This window comes from Ostrea edulis, chromosome 3, assembly GCF_947568905.1.
Source record: "Ostrea edulis chromosome 3, xbOstEdul1.1, whole genome shotgun sequence".
Classification (NCBI taxonomy): Eukaryota; Metazoa; Mollusca; class Bivalvia; order Ostreida; family Ostreidae; genus Ostrea; species Ostrea edulis.
The window spans coordinates 85,510,444-85,523,095 of NC_079166.1; the positions used below are offsets into that span (position 1 = coordinate 85,510,444).

General features: G+C 34.4%; 1 protein-coding gene across 1 annotated transcript in view; it reads left to right on the forward strand.

Annotated features, from left to right (window-relative positions):
* Positions 1-12,652, forward strand: part of LOC125676184 (SCO-spondin-like) — a 52,429-nt gene that overhangs the window by 22,774 nt on the left and 17,003 nt on the right. The window contains exons 14-15 of the mRNA XM_056159263.1: positions 785-955; positions 12,091-12,261. Coding sequence (XP_056015238.1) covers positions 785-955; positions 12,091-12,261 — 342 coding nt within the window. The remainder of the gene's footprint in view (positions 1-784; positions 956-12,090; positions 12,262-12,652) is intronic.

Consider the following 12,652-nt stretch of genomic DNA (forward strand, 5'->3'; position numbering starts at 1 on the left):
ATCTTTATCATGTAAACCTTATACGGTACCAATTGTGATGCACCAGATGCGCATTTCGACAAATAATGTTTCTTCAGTGATGCTCAAGCCGAAATTTTGGAAATCCGAAATAACAATAAACTTGTAAGTATTAAAAGGAAAACCAGAGTACCAAAGACTGGAGACAAATTCGTCCAAGGATCAAAGCAATGCATGAGGGAGATAATCCTTAATTTTGAAATGGATTTCTAAATTTTATCCCAGTAATTAAATATACATCTGTATTTTCAAGCTAGTAACGAAGTACTTAGCTACTGTGCTGTAGAGACCCTCGGGGACTAACATTCCAACATCAGAGACCTCGACCCAGGAATCATAATGTAAAACTTATACGGTACAAATTTTGATGCGCATTTCGACAAATAATGTCTTTTCAGTGATGCTCAAACCGAATGTTTGGAAATCCGAAATAACAATAAACTTGTAAGAACTAAAGGAAAACCAGAGTGGCAAAGACTGGAACCATATAATTGATCCTATGATTTATCATGTCAATGTTTTGGGGTTGCCTTTTCCTTTAAACAATTGCTTTTACAAATGATGACAGTAAACATACCTCTGTATCCGTTACTGTGATGTAGTTGTGATATTCATCCTGGTATTCTTGTATCCTCACATTTACGGTAGTGTGACGTCACGTGATGAAGCATTTTAGACGCACATTTGTATATTTAATGCTCTCAAAAGAAACGTACCAAGAGAGTTTCACCGCTCGTGCAATAAGTACACATCATTTCATCGACAGTTGACGGGGGTTGGAGTGCATGGTCGTGGTATGATATTTGTAGCGTGAGTTGTGGCGGGGGACAACAACAAAGAACTAGAACCTGTTCCAATCCTACTCCTGAATATAATGGAAAACCATGTGTTGGAGACTCCGCCTCAGTGAAAAGTTGTAACACAAAAATATGTCCAAGTAAGTCCTAAAACGTGTAATTACATTTAAAAATTCCACGTTTGTTTAAATTAATAATACCTGTAAAAACATTTCTTTGATTGATTATTACTGAGTATTTCATTGTCACCTGCATGCGATCTTCATGTCTCTCAACTGATTCGATTCTTAACACCATGTTCTTAATGTTGTAGAGATATCAACGATTTTGTGTCATGACGGCATTTCGCAAATTCTATAGTTGTTGTAACGATCTTATCTAAAAATATGTAACGGGATGGCAGAGTGTATACGGCACAAAAAAGTAATATAAATTCACATGACATGCACCAAAACGTAACAGGAAGTCTCTCTCTCTCTCTCTCTCTCTCTCTCTCTCTCTCTCTCTCTCTTTGTGTGTGTGTGTGTTGGGCCTGAAATCAGTCTAGCTTCCGGATCCCAAAGCACAAGTTCTATTGTCTTACTAAATGAACTTGCCGTTAATGGTACTGGGACTCAGAAGACCTTGCGTGTATCATACTACATAAATCATGAAACACACTTTCTTTGTTGTACCCAGGTTCGGTAGTGATTCCTAGATTATGTTCAACACCTTGTTTAAAATGAAAATATCCGTACAAATTTAGTATACACTGTAGCATAAGTAAATATGGATAACAAGTGATAAGTTTTCCCATGAAAATGAATGCCTATAACCAGAGAGGAATGTAAAAGTCCAGAATTACAACAAAAAACATATACCTTAATAATGAAAAATATATCTAAAGTTAGGACACTAACAAGCTTCCATACACTGTCAAAACATGCATTTTACAACACCAACGTGCCTCCAAACACCTCGAGGTAATACAGTTTAATGCTAAATAATATTATTGAGTTAGCCCAAATATATAACTACTAACAAGGAAAAATACTCAGGTAAGGGATATCTAATCTAATTCTACCCTGAACCAAAGTAAACCTCGACTCTGCTAGGATATATGCCTTTTGTCAAGAAAAACCAAAATCCTAAACGCTATATCCTAACTCTGCGTTAGTTTTACTTACTGTAAGTTGAAAACCCCGGTTAACGCTATATCCTAACTCTGCGTTAGTTTTACTTACTGTAAGTTGAAAACCCCGGTTAACGCTATATCCTAACTCTGCGTTAGTTTTACTTACTGTAAGTTGAAAACCCCGGTTAACGCTATATCCTAACTCTGCGTTAGTTTTACTTACTGTAAGTTGAAAACCCCGGTTCTTTGAAAATGATTAGAAACAAACACGAAATTTTCGTAAAAAGCCGAGCCTAAGTTCTTGGACCTAGCAGAGACAGAAAGTATCTCTCTCATGATCCGCTTTATATAAGACTGACCAACCAATGGAATACTAAAAATAAACTCTCAATGCCAGCATTAAGCTTCATAGCCAATGAAATTGCAGAAAACCAAGATCGAAAACTACATAGAACAGTGAGATGTGAAGCTTCCGAAATGAATAGAAAATATCATTGACAGAAAGGAAAAAAAACATGTATATGTAATAACTACGTAGTGCAAGTCTAATCTACATCAAAAGTGTCGCTAATGCAACCTGTCAATAGATCAAATCCTGTCTGAGGGGTTTCATTCTACTTCTTATGCCGTCATGTACATGCTAATTTGGACTAACGATTTTGACTGTGGATTACTCCGTATACCTGATTGGTGGGTGTGAACGGTTGACAGTGGATGCTTACACCCCCAGGCACCTGATCCCACATCTGGTATGTCCAGGGTCCGTGTTTGCTCAACTCTTAATTTTTATATTTCTTATGAGAGTACGAGATTGACCACTGTTCGTTATCTTGACTTTTAATGATCAACATGTTTTAAAACATATAATGATTATGTAAATGAAGCACAGCACTGAAGGTGAAGATATGCTTTCGAACACATTACTAATATACCTTTATAGTATGAATTACATATGTTTACTCTGAGATAAACATATTTTTCTCCTGTTCATGTCATGTTTTTGTATGTTATTCATACCCAAATTGTAACAGGTTTGACATACGATAAACATATTTAGTATACATTGAACACATATTCAACACGTTTTGAAACATTGTGATTTTGAAAAGGAGTACAGAAAGTATGTTTTTGAACATTTGTTTAACATGGAAAGGTTAAAATAACGGACAGGGATAAATCTCAGAACTCTACAAAATTAAAAGTTGGGCAAACACGGACCCCTTGACATACAATGTACAAGAAACCTACTTTTAAATGTTAGCCTATAATTGGCATTAAGTTTAACTTTCTACTCACTTGCTAGAAGTCTTTCTCCACTCTCCACATCGACATTATTGATTGACTGCCAGAATATGCACGTGCTATGAATGCAAGGTGAAGATAACGAACAGTGATCAATCTCATAACTCCTACAAGCAATACAAAGTAGATAGTTGGACAAACACAGACCCCTAGACACAACAGAGGTGGGATCAGGTGCCTAGGAGGAGTAAGCATTCCCTGTCGACCGGTCACACCCGCCGTGATCCCTGTATCTTGATCAGGTAAACAGAGTTATCCGCAGTCAAAATCAGTGTACGAAGAACGGCTTAACAATCGGTATGAAACACGTCAGACAGCATTTGACCCAATTCGAGGTTGTATTGACGAACTAGATCGTTAATGAATTTTCGTAGTTGCATGGGTGCTTTACTCGCGCGTACTTTATCAAACAGCGAGTGACAAGCGTGTAAATTACATCGATGGATATAATGACGAAGCTGTTTTGCAAGAATTACTCGATAATTTCCGCCAGCGAAAAACAGAATAGATTTTTGTTGTCAAATTTGGGTACGAGAAATTTTACAAAAAAAAAAGACCCCCCCCCCCCAAAAAAAAACAACTTGCGACTGAGAACAAAATCTGTTTTTTTGCAATTAATCTTATGGTTTACGTTGCATCTGAATGTGAACATGAATTACGTCATGGGATTTTATCTAAGTATAATTTCACAAAATCAATTAAGTTGATGAGTTTCCAGAACTATAGCATTTTTAGTCTTAGTCGTATTGTTTATTAAACAGGGTCCATGACCGAAGATATAGAAGTAGATATTCTAAGAAACAGAAATCTATATAAAAATAGACCCCCTTTTTCCGTCATACGTTAATCACCTGTTCATTTTTTAAAATCAATTCATGAACATATGTTAAACATATCCATTTTCACCCTACGTTAATTCTATGTTTAAAGTTTGCAATGTGGTCAATATATGTTTCAAACATGTGGTAAACATACTTTCAAAACATATGTTCACCATATCATGATCTGATCACATGTTAAACATGTTTACCTGTGTACCTAATCCAGATCTTTCACCCTTTGATAAAATTATTATGATATGACTTTACAGTAAAAAGGTGCCGACAACGAACAATTATCAATGTCATATTTCATATAAGGAACAACATTTTAAGAGCACACCACACACGAATCATTGAACATACCAGAGGACGGATGGGTGCCTAGGAAGAGTGAATTTCTCCTTTTGATTGTCATGCCCACTATGATCCCTATATCTTGATCAGCTAAACGGAGAAATCCTTAGTCAAAACCAATTTGTAAAGAACGGTCTTACAATTTGTATGAATCATATCAGACAGCATTTGACTCAATGACATGTTGTATCGGCAAATCCATTCGTTATAATTACCACATAATTTGAACATGCTGACTTTAAACGAGGCTGTTAAAATCCCTGTACATGCAATACCAACTTATTTTTCAGTACCCTGTCTCGATTTATAAAAGCTAATTCGTAGAACAAGCTCTGTATATCGAATCGGTTGAGATAAAATAAACATCATTTGTAGGTGATAATGGAATACTGCTGTAGAGATATGGTACGTTAACGATGGAGTTCCATCCCATTTGTCATAATGTGGACAGTAGAGTTGTGAGTTTGTTGTTAATATCTATGTTACAAGAGAGTACAAATGTCATCAGTATATCAGAATTTTCCAAATTCACTGTGTGTAGGCATAACGGACACTTTCAGTTGAAACTATCACTTTCAGAGAAACACTTTCCGTTGAATTTCCAAAACAAAAATGGAGTCCTCGACGAATGAAGACTCTTAACGAAAAAGGAAGCGATAGTATTTTTTTTAAACTCGACTTGCACAGAATAATAGTGCTATTACCCTACATTAGGGAGGCATTGTTTATCACCACGCATTTGTTATATTCGCTGATGGTACATTTTTATTTGACCTAACATGATGTCACATAAGGATCACAGAAAATGAAGATATTTAGCTTAAATTGATGATATAACGATGTAAGACAAGGAAAGATATTCTTGGGAGTACAAGAAAGTTTGTATTACTAATGAATGTCAAAATTGTGCAGTAATTCCAACGAAAACAGATCCTTATTATTTCTTTCTTTAGGCAACGATCCTTTTCTGTCACACACACTATGTGGCACCGAACCGTTTCAGACTTTTTTCTACTATACATGCTATTTCTTATTGAATTTTGTAACAAACACACATCTACACACACAAACACATCACATTTTATATGTAGTAAGGCCAATTACAATCCTTTCCATGCAAATGATATTCTAAGAAACTCGGGAACAATATTTTCTTTCATTTGAAATATATGAATGAAATGTTGTTTATGCGATAAACTTATAGCATTTGGACAACAATGGCAATATTGTGTAGAAAATACAGTTTATTCTCACACTAAAATTGTCTCAATTTATTTAGTATTCCTACCGCCGAGTAGTTTTGTTTACATTGTTTTTTCCTTCATAGTAAACAATACACGTCATGTTACGTCATAGTCAAACCGACACGTCACATATTACCATATACTTAGAGGCGAAATCAAAAGTGCAGTGTCTGACCCAAAACTAAATTCACATAGTTTTTAGAAAGACCACCCCCTCTCAAAACTACATACATGTATGATAAACGTTGAAATTAGTCGATTACCAAATAAAAACACACGAGTATGACACTATATATAGCCGTATATCTTTTTTCACTGTTATTCACAAATGAAAGTGTACAATTTTTCATGAAAATGTAATATTATTATGTGGTTATTATGTGTTTTTGACAGTCACTTGTCTTTTTTTTTCACTGAAGTGTAATCGATGTTAGATGACAGAAACTTACGAGAGTTTTACCCCCTCCCCCTTTCTATTTGAATTGAGATTTCCATCCGAAATCGATCTTCTTATCTCGCCCCTTACATGAACATGCTCAGAATATGTACAAGAGTACTATAAATTTCAATAATTTTATATGTATAAAATACATATACTTAGCGTTTCGGTTGTTATAATAGCTCTCAATCTGAAAACTTTATTTCGTTAGAAAAATGTGCTATTACGACAGTTTTGTATGCAACTTAATCCAAAGTCATTGATAAAATCAAAATTAAGTCATTATTTTATCAAAATAAAGATTTAAGTTTTATTAAATGTATAGCATTATATAGAAATCAATTTTTGTATGGGAAGACAGTAATGTAATATTGCTTCATTCAGAGCCTCTGGATAGATTTGCTATAAGAAAAGTTTGTAAACCTTATTTTTTCTGTCATTGAAATAGTAAATCACAATTTTGCACACAAAAAAATTGACATAAGAAATGAGAGCTAGCATTACTTTAATGCATATGCGGTACACCCCTCTAGATTTGCCATTGTCATAGTTACCAGATTTATATCCCTGGATATTGCAGTGGCGGATCCAGAGAAAGGTTGGAACCCCCTTTTGCAAGAAAATATTGCTTAAAAAGGTAAAAATAACGCATTTTGAGGATGGACCCTCGTGAGAACCAAAATCATTGGTAGCCCCCCCCCCCCCCCCCCCTTCAAAGAGCCGTCCATATTACGTTTACAAAGAACAAAATCTGCTTTAAAACAAATTTTCGTTTCAAGCTAGAATATTCAGTTATTATTAGAAACACGAGTCTATGGTCACATATTTTAGTGCTTTCTTATAGGACAGCAACTTATCTGAATTAATAGTTTTAAGAGATAGGATTTGAAACTATAGAAATGCTTGTATATATTAAATGAAGATCTGAAAGGATCCGGTGCCCACATCGTTAGGTGTCCGTGCCTTTATAACTGTCAATAAATAACGTGCACTAGCTTTAAAACAGAATATTCACGAATATATATATATATATATATATATATATATATATATATATATATATATATAGTGTATGTTTCTTTCCATATAATACGCCTGTTGAACTATAGAAATTCCAGTTTATTTGTACATTCAGTCCAAAATACGAGACAATGTCAATATGCCACGTGTGCGAGATCAAAATTATGATTATTATGAGGATATCGTTATAAAATGAAACCATTAATGTTAATATAAGCTACATTCCGTGGAAAGTGTTTGTGTACCGAGCTCGTTATGCATAAACAGCAGTTTGTTACAAAAGTGTCCATTATGCCTATACAAATTGTGGAAAATCCATACTTATCAAGGGTATACCATAAAACATGGCCTGGCCCCATTGGTCTGGCCTAGACTGACCTCAAAATTGGTTTGGCCCCAAATTTGGCCTATAATTTGGCTCCTGTCCAAATTTTAGCCTGTCCTCGACAGGTGTTCTGGCTTCAAATTGGACCTCTACAATGATTTAGCCTCAACCAAATATATTTTGTTATTCACAATTGTGATGGCTTTCATTAATTTATTATTGGTTTTAGTTTTTGAAATTCATAGCAGCTAATTGATAAGTTTCGATTGTTTTCTAAATGTACACTTTGAAGTACCGCAAATCTTATTGATTTGACTGAATATTTTTGAAAAATTAGTGTATTTTCCTTTCCTACGTTAAATACTAGTACACAGGAAAAAGTATATACTAGTAGTGAAATGATCGAATGGTTTATTTTTTTCTCCGTTATTATTGATTTAATTGATTACTTCTGAGTTTTGATTTTTCAAAATTGTTCAACATAAACGATATCTTTATGTTGTTTTGTAAACGTGCACTTTTAAAACACTTATTTTCCGAATGATTTTGATGCACCAGATGCGCATTTCGACAAATAATATCTCTTCAGTGATGATAAACCGAAATGTTTGAAATCCGAAATAACTATGAAGTTTTAGATCTAAATATAGCCAAAAACAGCGTGCCAAACAAGTGGAGCCAAATTCGTTCAAGGATAAGAGCTATGCATTAAAACAAATCCACGCTAGCTTAATTATGAATGATTACGCTTCACAAACTGTAATGCAGTGAACTGTTTTCGATCTCCTTGAAAAGAGCAGTGAATTTGATCGATCGATTGATTGATTGATTGTATCGTGCTTAACGTCTCTCTCGAGAATTTTTCATTCATATGAAGACGTCACCAAGACCGGTGAAGGGCTTCAAATTTTGGTCTATGTTCGGCGCTTACGGCCATTGAGCAGTAAGGGTTCTTTAGCGTGCCACACTTACTGTGCCACGGGACATCCGTCATCGACGAGGACCCGTGACCTTCATATCTGATGCCGAGCGTTTGACGAGTGAATTTGATATCTAAATATTAAAACACTAGCATAAATGCAAGGTGAAGATAACGAACAGTGATCAATCTCATAACTCCTACAAGCAATACAAAATAGATAGTTGGGCAAACACGGACCTCTGGACACACCAGGGGTGGGATCAGGTGCCTAGGAGGAGTAAGCATCATACAGATTGAAACTACACCTTTGATATTTTAAGGGTGTTAATATCTGTGATGATCCAACTATTGACAACGTTCTGTTCAGTACAATGTCCAGGGGTCTGTGTTTGCCCAACTCTCTATTTTGTATTGCTTATAGGAGTTATGAGATTGATCATTGTTCGTTATCTTCACCTTTCATGTAACACTGTATTGGGATGTAAAACTTACACGGTACCAATTTTGATGCACCAGATGCGCATTTGACAAATAATGTGTCTTCAGTGATGCTCAATCCCAAATATATATATATATATATATATATATATATATATATATATATATTATTATTATTAGATTATATATTATCAGATTATTTACAACATAATTTACACAGAGTTATACAGCACTGTTGACATGAGGTTAATCTATGATATACGGGTTTGAAATAACACACATTTTTGTACACAACCTCAATTTGCAATAATTATCAGAATGAATGATGATTTTGATTACAGTTTAATTACGTTAAATAAATGTAAAAATTATACAGTACCAATTTTGATGCACCAGATGCGCATTTCGACAAATAATGTCTTTTCAGTATTGCTCAAGCCGAACTTTTGGAAATTCGAAATTACAATAAACTTGTAAGAGCTAAAAAGAAAACTGGAGCCAAAATCGTCCAAGGATAATACTATATATGAGGGAGATCATTCTTAATTTTGAAATGAATTTCTAAATTTTATCCCCGCAATCAAATATGCATCCGTATTTTCAAGCTAGTAACGAAGTACTTTGCTACTGGGCTGTAGAGTCCATCAGCAGAGGCCTCGACCCCTGGGTCGTAATGTAAGACTTTTATGGTACTAATTTTGATTCACGAGATGCGGATTTCTACAAATAATGTCTCTTCAGTGATGCTCAAGCCGATTTTGGAAATTCGAAATAACAATAACAAATGAACAAATATTAAAGGTGCACTTTGTAAATTTGTAGATGATCATTGGATTAGTTATTTATTGTTAACGGTGCAGTTGTTGGCATAAAGAGAGTGAAGAGATTCAATTTAGTCATTGTAGTTAGTTCTGTTTTACTGTCGCCTTATCTCAAAATCGAGACACATCACATTTTTTTTAAAAATTCAGACAAATAATTCTGTATACCTTATTCAGCTTAGGAACAATCAGAAGATGAAATAGTAATTAAACTTTTTGAATTGGATCAAACACAGCTAATGTGCAAATAATGGACTGTTCCAATATTTCTGTATAATGGAATTTCCATCACCAGCAAACGTTTTCAGCACCATCTTTTCATCTGGTGATAGATATTTTGTTCTTCCTGATAGAACAGGCCCCCATACCATGGGAAATTACCACTTATTCTATGAAGAAATATGTTGTGCATCAAATCTGTTTTAATCTATGGTGTTTATTCTATGTGAAGTACAAAACAATGAACAATTATTAAAATATAAATATTGAACATCGTATTTAGTTTATTGGCTATTGTATTATCTCTACCCTTTATGCACTGCTCTTGAAATAAAATTATGATAATGACATGTTTATTTGATATAAGTGCAATTTTTAGTTATACTGAAGTTTTCCGATTTTTCTATAAAGATGGCTATATATATATATATATATATATATATATATATATATAGCGAGAGCTAATTTTAGCGATTTCATAATTCCTAATAAGGTAACTCTTACCTTTATAAATATTCAATTCTATCGACATCATTACTCTCGTTGATAAAGTCAAAATTAAATCATCTGCGTGTAAGGATTAATATGCATGTATTTCTCTGAAAACAGAAAAATATTGATAAACCAATAATTTCCTCACTAGCGTGCACGGTTTTGGTATGTATCAGTACAAAAGTTAGGAAGGGGATAAAAAATGATTTTATCAATAAATTGATCAATGCAAGGTGAATCAATCTCATAACTCCTATAAGCAATACAAAATAGATAGTTGGACAAACATGGACCCCTGGACACACCAGAGATGGGATCAGGTGCCTAAGAGGAGTAAGCATCCCCTGTTGATATATGTATTCAATTAGATTGGTGATAGTTCATGATTATTTTAAGGTACACATTTACAAAACAACATGACTTTGAAAAACTAAAACTAATTATAAATCAGTAAGATTAATCAATAAACTTTGAATAATAAAAATTAGCTTTGTTTGAGGCCAAAAGGTAGAAGCAAAATAGACAAGGTCAACTTTTGAAGCCAGGCCAAAGTTTGGGCTGGAGCAGAATTAAAGGCCAAAATTGGTACCAGGCCATTTTGAGGCCAGGTCAATGGGGCCAGACCAGGTTTTATAGTGTGCCCTAATCCAGTGATTGTTGTCAACAAAAAACCAAAATGTTGCCTTTTGATTTTGGGCTACTCCTACTTGTACCATTCCAAAGGGATATATGAGAGGATGAAGATAACGAACAGCGTTGATATTATATTTTTTTTCAAAGGGATCAAAATGAAATCTGGATCTGTCTTCCCGAATTGCTATCTTTGTTTTCTGTTTCTCATTTAGTCATTGCATTGCTTTATTTTTTTACATGAATTTGATATAGTTCCCTTAAGCTGACGGGAACTGACATTTGTTTTCCTACTTTGGAGTGAGTACATTACTGATTGTAAAACATATATAACTTAATGGGTTTATTTGTGCTGACATCTGTTGATAATTACTGTTATGGTGCTGATAAGTTCTTTCCAAAACATATTTAGTGTCAATTGTCTCAAAAAGCTAAATATAATAGTATGTATATCAGGAATAAAGTTTGTGACAAAACAGTTTAAAAACTCACTTTTATTATGTTTACTCGGTCCCGGCACATTTTCACACCTCCTGCAATGTGACCAATAGTCACAGTATTTATGGGTACTCCACAATACCTACAGCACTTCCTTCCGCAAATATCCGAACCCACAGTAGAAATTATGGTAAATATTAGCGTTTCTCAAAACCAACAGAAATTATCAATACCAAAAATAAAACTGAGTAATTGTCAGAACTTATCAGCATCAAATCCACAATAAAAGTATCTATCAGTAATTATCAGCAATAGATGACGGTTTTAGCCATTTTGCCGTTCAGTAAAGGTACTGTAACTTATAGTGAAGATAGATTTTCGAGGAAATAAAATACTGTGGAATCATTTTAATTCGTTGGGGTCAATGTCTGTGGGTAAGCAAAATTTTGCTGGTTCTTGGGGATGTAATTTTATAAGTAAGCGATACGATGTCACTTGGACAGATAATACTACAATGTTCAAAGACACAAAAATGTGTAGGTAAGAGTGACCCATGAAATCCACGAACATCAATCTCCAACGAACAATGATGATTCCACAGTATTTATTATATTCCGTGTAAAACTGCAGAATCACTTTCTTGTCGGGGGTCTTACTTTTTGAGTGTGTATTTGAGTACAATATTCCCTCCTAAAGCTGACGGAAACTGGACTCCGTGGTCCAGCTATGGGGATTGTAGCGTGACCTGTGGAGGAGGGGAACAAGAAAGATCTCGATCCTGTACCAACCCTGCCCCAAAAGATGGTGGAGATAAATGTCGTGGTCCCTCCTTTTCATCACAAAGCTGTAATACTAACGGGTGTCCAGGTAAGTACTCAGAAATCTACACGTTTCCTATTTTTCACGATTAAACCCCAAAACATTGACATTACCTCACTTCATTGTCTATCGCCTGCTATGTCCAGTTTATACCTTTTTTTAGGAAATAAATTTGATTCAATAAAAATATTTTATCGTTATCCTATCCTGCCTTTCATTACAAACCTGTAAATTCAACGAGTGTCCAAGTACGTATGCAGTAATAAACCCATTTTTCCTATTCTGCACAATTAAATCATAAAACACGTTTCATTGTCGGTTTATAAGTTGTTTTTTTTTTTAAACAAAAATAAATTATTTATATTATTATATGAAAAATGACATTTAATCAATCGGTTTTCAAGATTGTGATATATAAAGTGTTTCGGTTTTCACACCT